The sequence below is a fragment of the Pollicipes pollicipes genome, unplaced genomic scaffold (assembly GCF_011947565.3).
Source record: "Pollicipes pollicipes isolate AB1234 unplaced genomic scaffold, Ppol_2.1 Scaffold_3087;HRSCAF=3621_pilon_pilon_pilon, whole genome shotgun sequence".
Taxonomy (NCBI): Eukaryota; Metazoa; Arthropoda; class Thecostraca; order Pollicipedomorpha; family Pollicipedidae; genus Pollicipes; species Pollicipes pollicipes.
In genome coordinates this window covers 47122191-47133595 of record NW_023596225.1, presented here as the reverse complement: position 1 = coordinate 47133595, position 11405 = coordinate 47122191, and the positions used below count along the sequence as shown (strand labels likewise).

General features: G+C 46.6%; 1 protein-coding gene across 1 annotated transcript; it reads left to right on the top strand.

The window, feature by feature from the left end:
* Positions 1 to 251: 251 nt before the first annotated feature.
* Positions 252 to 11151, top strand: LOC119090289 (proline-rich protein 2-like; the record flags this gene model as incomplete). The annotated part of the gene is made up of 3 exons (XM_037213072.1): positions 252 to 334; positions 9845 to 10004; positions 11095 to 11151. Coding segments are annotated over 3 exons (300 nt in total), but the record flags the coding sequence as incomplete, so codon positions are not given.
* Between the last annotated feature and the right edge of the window lie 254 nt (positions 11152 to 11405).

The window sequence follows — 11405 nt, the reverse complement described above, 5'->3', positions numbered from 1 at the left end:
CCGCCGTACTGGCTGTCGCCGCCGCCGCCCCAGCCACGGAGGCGTCGGCGTACAAGCCGGCTCAGGCTCAGTACCACCCGGCCCCGTCTTACAAACCCGCTTCCTACCATCCGGAGTCCCAGTACAAGGAGGATGCCAAGCCGTTCGCCTACGACTATGCTGTCAACGACCACTACACCGGCACCAACTTCGCCAAGAAGGAGGAGAGCGATGGCCACATCACCCAGGGATATTACTCGGTGGCTCTGCCCGACGGCCGTGTCCAGCACGTTAAGTACGTCGCCGACAACTACGGCGGCTACAACGCGGAGGTCACATACGAGGGAAAGGCCCAGTATCCCGAGCACCACCCCGCCCCTGCCTACAAAGCTGCTGCCCCAGCTTACAAGCCTGCAAACAATCCTACCTACAGCCATCCCGCCCCGGCATCCAAGCCTGTGGCGTACTAGTCAAATTCTAAGGACGACTTGCTATTTAAACGCATGAATGTTGTGTTATGATGCTCTTCAGCCCGTTTAATTTCAATAAAATGAACTGCTCAGACTGTGTGGTTTTAACATATCAGCCAGTTCTTCCAATGCTAAACATCATAATTTCATCATGGGACCTGAGCTAAGCTTTATTTATAAATGCGTAGAAGTAGCTCTATATTCGTTGTTATGGACACCCATGTTCGCTTGCAAATTCATTTGCATACCGAGACTCGGTGCGAGTCATCAAAACCCTCTCGGCATAGTCACTCGTGTTTCGGGTAACCCTTCGCTGCACGGTATGCTTTCGGGTGCCAGGACGTGGGCATGTGCATTTTTGAACGTCATACCCCTTTAAATCTCAAAGTCGTCTATAAAGCCAGGGCCATCCAGACAGCAAAATAAGTGGATCCATTCTCATAAAAAATCGGTAACGAGACCCTAACATACAGGGCTTATTATGAGCGATTATGCGAATGCAATTAGTGCCTTCAAGCGTGCTGTGTGCTAGCTTAAAATCGTTAATATGTATGAGCGATGCCTGATGCATCATGCTTGAGGCCTATTTGCTTGAAATCGTTTGCATGTATAAGTGTTGAGTGATGCGTGATGCCTGTTTATTTGAATTCGTTTGCGTGTACAGGTATTTTTCGCGCATTTTAATCCGAAGTTGAATATACACTGCATCGTGATAATGGTTGGCAAAGCTCCTTATCCTGAATGTTGGTGAATTGTAAAAAAAAAATGTGACACGCTGTTTAAAAAAGTCAAGTGAAATCGGCATGCAATTTTGAATTCACTACTTAAATGTGTTCCCATAAACGCATGTAGCTGGAATATCGATGCATCTATATCTCCTTTGTCCTGGTTACTCTAAGGAGAATCGGGGTAACGGTACTGTCTATCTATGTGTAAAATGTTCTTCGCAAATGGACTTGACAACTTACGCAACCAATATCTGCCACAAAAAGTCGTTAAGCCAGTGCATTCTGATATATTAAAGTGAGCGTTCCATCTTTATTTTTTGGTCTTCGCTGAAATAGCTGTCTTGAAGATTATTCGGTGCAGTTCACGGCCCTGACCTTCTGAACACCTAAAGCCCTCTGGTTTCTGAGCTATACGCCCAAGAAGATGTGCAGACTTTTTCGTGCAGACTATTTCAAGATCATTCAGGCATGCATGACGTCATGAAAAGAGTCATTCAGATCCTGCAGGCCAGGCGATGTTCAAGGTGGCGAATAATATTATCGTACAGCCGTTCACATCTAACGCCCGTGAACGCGGTCTCCAAATATAACGGATGCCAATTTTCTCTCAATTTTTTTTTTAGTGGCCTTCCCAAGGTAAGACAGTAGCAAAATCCTTATTCCTCGGTGAAAAAATCGGGGGAATGGAGATATAGATGGGTTGATGTTTCGATAAAGGTATGTTGCCGAAATAGCAACCCATCGATATCTTCATTCTCCCGGTTTTCCTCCGGGGAATAAGGCTATTAATGCTGTCTTTTCTATGTGAATAATGTTCCTCGAAAATGCACTGAACAACTTACAAGCTGAGCAAGCTTCAATCGCAAAGCACGCTTTGTGCTACTTAATTTAGCAGGTTGGACATGGTTTCGTTACTGGCTAGCTATAACAAAATTAAAGCTTTCAATTGAATAACTTAATAAGACGAGCCCATGACATTTGGTTCAGCGAAAAATATTGCCCGTGCTGCCACCTCTTGGCAAGCTTGAAGTACTACAAGTAAGTGCAAATTTCGACGGCTAGTTTGGAGTTTTCTCAACGTCATACAAACGTTCCATGACGCAATCAAACAATGCCGTATTAAGGAGCATGTTTACTAAATGGAGAAATTGTGCTGCCTAGAGGATCCTTTTCACTTAAAAGCAGATCAATAGTCATAAGTGAGATGATTTCATTTCATACTCGGCTCGTTGCAGACGCGTCTCTTCCTTGTTCCGATGCAGATCATAATGACGATACTCCATGACCACGGCGGCTATAACACCCTCTCCAAATGGAGACTCGCCTGCAGGCGGCAAGGAGTAATCGGATAGCTTTTGTCGTACAGCTGTGTACGCTCATTGGCTGGTGGTATGAATGGAACCATAGCGGCGCCAAAAACGGCCGAGTGCAGCGAGCTGTTCCAGCGTGACCGACCGAGAGGTTGCATGCCGTTTCTCTCTTCCGCGAGACAGGGGACGGGGAGCGGGCGCGTGCTGCCCGCCGACGCCGTCGCGGCGCGGTCCGTGCCCGCCGCCGGCCACCAACGAGGCTCGGGGCGGTTCGGTCCGGCCGCGTCCAGGTGGGAGACGCCGTCGAGACGCGATCCTCTTCCGTCCGACGTGCAGGGAGGGTGAGTGCCGACGCCTGGTGTTACAGCCAGGTCTGACTCATCCTTGCGCTGTGCTGCCTTACAGACATGGCCCAAGTCAGGACATGAATGGTGCGACACAACAGACACAACTGCGCCGCCACATCGGACGGAGTGCCATAAAACCGACTCAATGGAGCAGCTCCAACAGACGTGTTGGGCCCCAAGCCAAGGGACGCACCACGAAACGAAAGGCGTAAGTTGGAAAGAAACGTACGTCATGTCTCGCAGGGTTGCATGCGTCGGTGATTAGGCAAGAGCACTGCATTAGACTACTTCAATACCAGAGCCTGTATTCAGCAATTCCAGCTTTAGTACGGACCAAATTCCCGACGCAGCGCCGGCTTCAGGTTCCAAACCAGTGGGGGAAAACCTCCGTTTTCTGGTGGATGTGGCACCAGGAAATGTTGTACTCCAGGCTCTTGACTGGTAAGAATCCCAATTTTTTATACTCCAGACAAACACTGCAGTCGCCCCACAAAGCAGACACCATTGCAAATGTATGAGCCTGAGTATAAGTACCAAGGCAGACAGTTTTGCTTTCTTGATAGCCAGGAGGGTGCATAAACTTTGCTTTCATAACGTGAGTTATAACTTTTATTTGATTTCCAGAGACCAAACATATGGAGCACCAAGAAATGGAAACAAGCATCTGCAATCCTGCAGGAGCTGGCCAATCCAGGGCGTTCATGTCAATGTCCTTCATCATTGTATTACATGGGTTAGATGTACTTGTACAGGCCTGTGCAACTCCTGAATGGTGATGACAACTCATGTGAGTTACTTCTGTGGAAATGAAATAAGCTGAAAGATGAAATGTGCTTGTTTTAAGTACCTACCGCTGCCACATACCTCAGATGTCACTTGTGGGGAAAATATATGGCGCACCTGAGTAAGACCGCATTCCCCACGACGCACACACCTACCGATACCTTTTTCAAGAAACGGACGAACATATCACGGCGCCGGCTCCCACCACGCGACGAACCCATCGCCCCCCGTACCCGAGACCAACGGCAGCCCAGCCTCCTACAACTGACGAGTGCATTTTCGAGCAGTGAAGGTCCGCGTCGCAACAGACACCTACAACAATATTTGTTAGACCAGAAAACCACTAGCAGCACCAAAATCAACGATGGCACATCTTTTTCAACTAGCTCATTCAAAGACTCGCCGAGCAAGAAGTCCAGTATGCCAACAATGCTCTTAACTTACCTCATATTAAGATAACATGTTAGCGATTTTACTAAAGGACGTGCATCTTGCAAACAGTTTGGTGGGAAAATTCCAAAATATTGCAGCATTGCACATCCTTTTCAAAGCGCTTGTTTCATTCCTGCTCCTGCCATACCAGCCACCAATCATCATCCAACTTGCAATTAAACTCAAAATCGTAGCATTCAAAGGCACTTTTATCATATCACATATCGGCACTTTTAAGATAGAATCATGACATTAAATGGCATTCAAATATGGCGTTTGTGGGCGGCACTTTTGGTGGTAACGGCTTCTTTTGGGTTCTTAAATGTCATCGGAATTTACGTTCCCAAAATGGGAGTTTGTGGCATGCAGCATTCCAAAACTTATTACGATTGTATAAATGATAGTACGTCAGCCACTTTTTCAGAAATCGGTAAATGCCGGTCTTTGAAGATTCGAGGATATCTTACTTATTTAACAGCGGTATCACGTCTCCAGGCTCAACCAGTACCTATACTTGCAAGATAGAGATGGTCCATAACCCGGTGGGAAAAAATCACAGTACTTGGTTGCCCTTCTCACAATGGGGCCTATGGGGAGACCCGGGGAGAACAAGCCGGAGTACAAGCCGGAGAACAGCAAGTTTTTAGCAAAGTTAGTCAAATTTAATTGAAAAATTTACGTGTTTTGGTATCGCCCAGATACGGGCCTTCCTCAGAGGGTGCTGAAATGGCATGATATGCCTTAGAATGAGAAATATCTATAGATTTGTAGTACAGTCACTGCATTATCTCGGCGTTGTCTTGCGCCACCAGAAGATAATATATATTTGTAGGTGGAAAATAGCAACTTGAAATGCATGACTGTAAAGCTCTATGATTTTTCTACCACAAACTGAACAATTTGTGTTGGTGCAACTGCATAAATGGTTTTTCTTAGACTATTCATCACAGCCTGTCATTTCAGGACCGACCCATGGTACTTGTACTTGGTTGGCCCATTGACGAGTGCTAGAATGCCATCACAATGTCTGTGAATGCGCCAGAACTCCTGTGCATGGTTTGGTTGTCTGTCTTCGTGTGGTGGGAGTGAGGAGGGAGGAGGGTGAGTGAAGCTGCTTGGGATTATGTGCATCGTAGCTGCGAGTTTGAGGTATTCAGTGAGGCAAAGTGGAATTGGTTGTCTTCAATTTTCACACAGCATGCATCCACACTTGTAAAGTTACTTGGGATTTAGTTTTGGACCGCTATTAAGTTATTCCAAAAAAGGTAAATAAATACCGGGGGACTGATCTATAAATGTTTACCACTGCAGGCTGGTGCAGAATCACCTTGGTGTAACCTGCTCTACCTACAGCATGGTGGGTAGGTACGTAGGTACTAAGGTATCTATATACAACATTAATGCTAAGCTTGGGTTTCCCATGTGGGATCAAATATGAGGCTGGCCTCTTTTCAGCCTGTGGTTGTAATTGCTGTAACCTGGCAGGTGGCAATGCTGCCATGTTCCTTGCTGTCAGGCATAAGGTCCTGCAGTGGCACTATTAAAGTTTTCCCTACATAGGGTCATAGGGAACTTGGAGAAGAGGAGAGAAGACAGAAGGTGCAGGAAGAGAGGAGGAGCAGAAGTGGAGGAGGAGTGGAAAGAGAAGAGTGACAGAAAGAGAAGCTGAGGAACTGAAGGAGGAGAAGAGCAGAAAGAGAAGGATAGGAAGAGGAACACTTTTGGTATGTTTATATTAATTATGTAAAGGCCATTATGGCCATTATGTATGTTAGTGATGTCACATACAAAAGGCTTTCATAGTCAGTTGCAGCTGCCTAAGACTCATTAAAAAACCAGGGTGTGATGCAAAGTGGTTGTCCGCAATTCAGTTGTCAGTAAGCAGAGGATGCACCTGATTTATCATTTTGATATTGTGTAAGTTTGCATGTAGATAGGCAATGCTAAGTAACTGAGCTTTGTATGATGCACCTGTGAATGCATATGTATAAAGTTTTGTTGTTAACCTCTCTAACTCTATATTTCTTATTAACGTGTACCATTAATCAATCTGTGCATGTATAGGTCAGCTAGTAGCACTACAGTGATATGGATGGGATCAGTGTGGCACCCTCACTCACAAGAAGTGCTCTGTTCCACTGAAATGCAAAATTGCATGCTGACACTAATTTTTGCCAGAAAAACATTGGGAAAATGTTGACCCATTAAAGGCAGTATGTGATGTACTCCAAGCAAGGCCCATTGTGCAGACACTCATTTCACATTAGACAGACCTTTGCTTGCAGGCAAGTTTGCACTCCGACCACAACAATTTTTGTACTCCGCCACCAGCAAAAAAAAAAACAATTAAATTTCCCACCCTGTTCCAAACAGCATTTATGTTCTCTGAAAGTGCACCTCTCACCGCAATCCGCGTGCCGGGGCCAAGAAGCGCCTTCCCCACAGCTTTTTTCTCATCAGCCCAGCCGATATATATCCGATATATATATCACACCCCCAGCCGATATATATCCGACCGTGACAAAAAGTCTTCCAGCTCTTCTCCATCACCCCCGCGAATTTCACCCTGGGCTCATTTTCGCATGTTCCCACTCGCCGTCACTCGCTGTGACAAACACGCCCTCTCGCCGGCGTCAGAAAACGGCCGTCCCGGTGACCACTGACCATGGCGGCCGGCCGGCCCACGCCAGCGGCGGGGGGCTGCAGAGGCGAGCCCAGGTAAGCCCAGTAGTAGATCGCATATTGGTAAGCGTACTAGTAACGCACCATTATGGCAATGTTGTGATGGATCTTGCTCGTTAACTTCCCACCGCCTGTGAGTTGGTTTCATCGCATCTGATGCCTGCTTCAATATTTTCAAGTGTGGAGGATTGCTTTTAAATGGTCGATAACTCAGCATAGCCTTAGACTCATATGTGACCACTAAAATTTGTTTTTTAACTCCTGTCGCTATTTTAATTTCATTACTTCAAATACACCTTGTTGCTTTGTGAGTTAGAAAAAATGCAAGAACAAGATATCCGTCATCATCGTTCACATCGCCTGCAGCAGATTGGTGAGCTTGAGGAAGCTGAAAAGAAGGTCGAGCAATTGTGAATGGTCGTCACTAAGAAAGATATTTAAGAGAATGTGATGCTGCGCCAAAGAAAATGGGTCTCCATGGCATTTCGCTATTGCTTGAACTTGTTGCACTCCATAGCAATGTTTGCCCTAAAGTGGATAATCGCACGGCTGTGAGCAGGGACGAGGGCGACACAAATATGTGTGATTTTGGGTGAGTATATACTGTGTGAAGCTCGCAGACAGGCCAATATCTTCTTCCCCCCAAACGGTTTTTACGATACATTGATGGCTTAAGTGTCATGTCAGAATTTATGCCATGAAGCTGCGTTCTAGTGTTGTTTGTCCATTGTCATGGCCAAAATGTGTTATCGTTGTCCGAGTTGAGGACTAATATATTTAGAGTGAACGGAACTTTATGTGATGTGAAGGGACCAAAGCTTCTTGAGCCAGTGGACCAGCCTGTTTAATCCCCATAATGCTTCTTTAGCCTTGAATCCACGGAAAATCGAATACCAAATTTAATGGCTCATGTCATGTCTTGTGAGTGTAATATATGGCATATGCAAATAATATATGCATGTCCTGTGAGAGCAATATGTGATGCAGATTGATGATGTGGACAAGGAAGTGGGGAGCAACGTCTGGGTAGTAAAGCGATTTTACATCTGCCTTGAGTGTAACCCGGACGGATCGCAATTGTGCTCGGAGAATGAATGTGTTGCTGACGGTGTTGAAACGCAAGAACAAGCGCAAGCAACTCTACCCTGTTAATGGAGGTGCCATTTGATAACCGACAGTTTTTTAAAGAAACTTCGTAATAAATTACTAAACATTCAGAGTGGTCATCAAACCTAGAACCATCGGTGTACACAACACAGTTATTTGGATGAATGACAATTGGATTATTTAACGTTTGTTAAATATAAGCTGTTGTGACGAACACTTTGAGATCTTTAGGAAGGTGCTTGAATATAATTAATAGTGCTACAATACACTGAGTTTGTTTGTCGTTTGTTTACGAGTCTAGGGCACTTTTGTTACACATCGCAAAATGCATTATTTTCGTTGGATAGTTAGAATCATAACGTGAGCGTCCATTCCGAACGCTGAAATTGGAGACGTACGCAATATTCCTTGCGTAATCCGCAATAACGTGTTTTTGATGGTAGCCAGAGGCTGAAGAGCGTGCTCATTGCTCCCCTGCTTATGCCATGGAGCCGTATTTAATGATAAGAGCCAAAAATGTCTGTAAGCGTACTTAAGTATGGCGGTCGGCACCGTGCAGTGAACCAGAGATGCAGCGGACGAAACTCAGTGTTTTGAAGCGTTTGGAACAGGCATGCTTCACGCGCGTTGGCACTGAATCTTAGGGCGAGTGCCATACCGATTAGCTTAACAAATAAAATAAAAAGAGTATAATCTGATCCAACAATAACTGAAAAGTGCACAAAATGTGGCCGAAAATCCCGAAAATGCAAATGACGTTTGCCACAGCCGGATCAGATAAATTCACATGATGAAAACGCAAGCATACTTTTGTCAGAGCCGCATAACTCCAGGAAATCATTTCATTAAAATGCGGCCGCAGTAAAATTCCTTCCCGCTCGTGGAATTTCACCTCCCCGGAGAAAACAATGTTGAAGTAGCCAAATAATCTTGGTCAGCTGGAAAGCCGTATTTGCCGAATGACAAAGGTGAGTCGAACGGGTAACATTGTGCATCAGTGAGAAACAGCCGTAGATGTATATCTAGCATTGCAGCCATGACATTTCATCACTTCCAAAATATGTTACGTGAATTATTAGTGGACAAGACCGCCGCACCTACACCCCCCCCCCCCCCCCTTTGTGTCACCGGATTTGCTTCCCAGCAAAAGTTCCTGAATACACCCTGAGCCTGGCACCCACTTGTGTGCACCCAACATCCTGTGTAATCATGACCCAGCTTAACCGTCACATTAAGCTAAACTTCTCTGGGGCGGGGGTGTGCCAGGCCATTCCATACGATTTCGTCAGGCACAGCCTGCGGCACTGGGGGCCACTCGTTCACTGGGAACCTGACCGTGGCCGTCTACCATGTGGTGAGCGGGCCGACCTATAAAAGCGGAAAGCAACGCGAAAGTAGGCACCACTTGCACTGGCACACCAGGCCATCAGAACACACCATGCAGGTGAGGGCTTGAATGATGCGGTTGGTATGGTCGTCCTGCTGACTGCTGCAACGATTATTTTTTAGCGAAGTGAACTGCAGTTAAAGAATGGAGAAATGTATTACATTGGTACCGAGGTTATCAGATTGATCCAGCAAAACATGCACTTTTAAAATGGCTGCCGCTTCCGTGAAAAGCCCCCCTATGTCATTGCAGGGTTTCATCGTTGCCGCCGTGCTGGCTGTCGCCGCCGCCGCCCCAGCGCCGGAGACGCCGGGCTACAAGCCCGCTCCGGTCCCCTACCACCCGGCCCCCTCCTACAAGCCGGCCTCTTACCACCCGGAGCCCCAGTACAAGGAGGAGGTCAAAGCCGTTCGCTTACGAGTACGCCGTCAACGACGACTACACCGGTACCAACTTCGCCAAGAGGGAGGAGAGCGATGGCCACAACACCCAGGGATATTACTCGGTTGGCTCTGCCTGACGGCCGTATCCAGCACGTCAACTACGTCGTTGACAACTACGGCGACTACAGCGCTGAGGTCACCTACGAGGGAGAGGCCCATTACCCCGAGTACCACCCCGCCCCTGCCTACAAGACTGCTGCCCCGGCTTACAAGCCTACCTACAACCATCCCGCTCCTGCCTATAAGCCTGTCCACAAACCCGTTTACAGCTCTCCCGCTCCGGCCCACAAGCCTGTCCACAAGTCTGGCTACAGCCATCCAGCCCCTGCCTACAAGGTTGCTGTTCCGGCCTACAAGGCTATCCACAAGCCCGTTTACAGCTCTCCCGCTCCGGCCCACAAGCCTGTCCACAATTCTGGCTACAGCCATCCCGCCCCTGCCTACAAGGTTGCTGCTCCGGCCTACGAGCCTGTCCACAAGACCGTATACAGCTCTCCCGCCCCGGTTTTCAAGCCAGCGACGTACTAGTCACAGGGTGAGAACGGTTCCTGATGTTATTTTCTTATTGTGTAGGTTACGGCGCTTGTCGATTCCTCGCCAGCTGCATTTAATAAAATGATTTGTTCGAGTTATGCGGCTCTGACAAAAGTATTCTTGCGTTTCCAGCACGCGAATTTATCTGATCCGGCTGTGGCAAACGTCATTTGCATTTTCGGGAGTATGCCACATTTTGTGCACTTTTCAGTTATGTTGGATCAGATTTTACTCTTTTTGTTCTATTTTTTAAGCTAATCGGTACCCGCACTTGCCCTAAGATTTCAGTACCAACGTGCGAGGAGCATGTTTGTTCCAAACGCTTCAAAACACTGAATTTCGTCCGCCGCATCTCTGGGTGCACGGTACGGTGTCGACCGCCACACTTAAGTACGTTTACATACATTTTTGGCTCTTATCATTAAATACGGCTCCATGGCTTATGCAGGGGAGCAATGAACACGCTCGTTGGCCTCTGGCTACCATCCAAAACACGTTATTGCGGATTACACAAGAAGTATTGCGTGCGTCTCAAGTTCAGCGTTTGGAATGGACGCCCACGTTATGCTCCTAGCTATCCGACGAAAGGAATACATTTTGCGATGTGTAACAAAAGTGCCGCAGGCTCGCAAAGAAACAAACAACAACAAACTCAGTCTAATGTAGCACTTTTAGCTATTTTCAAAACACCTTCCTAAAGATCTCAAACTGCTCGTCACAACAGCTTATATTTAGCAAACGATGAATAAGACAACTGTCATTCATTCAAATAACTGTATTTTGTACACCGATGGTTCTAGGTGTAGTGACCACCCTGAATGTTCAGTAATTTATTGCGAAGGTTGGTTTAAAAACTGACGGTTATTGAATGGCACCTCCATTTACTCCGCAGAGCTGCTTGCTCTTCTTCTTGCGTTTCAACACCGTCATCAACACATTCATCCTCTGAGCGCAATTGCGATCTGTTCGGGTTACAAGGCAGATGTAAAGTCGCCTAACTACCCAGACGTTACTCCCCACTTCCTTGTCCACATCATCAATCTGCATCATATATTACTCTCACAGGACATGCATATTTACTTACATATCATATATTATATTCACAAGACATGACATTAGTCATTAATTTTGGTAACCGATTTTCTGTGGATTCCAGGTTATAGAAGCATCATGGGATTTAAGCAGGCAGGCCCATTGGCTCAA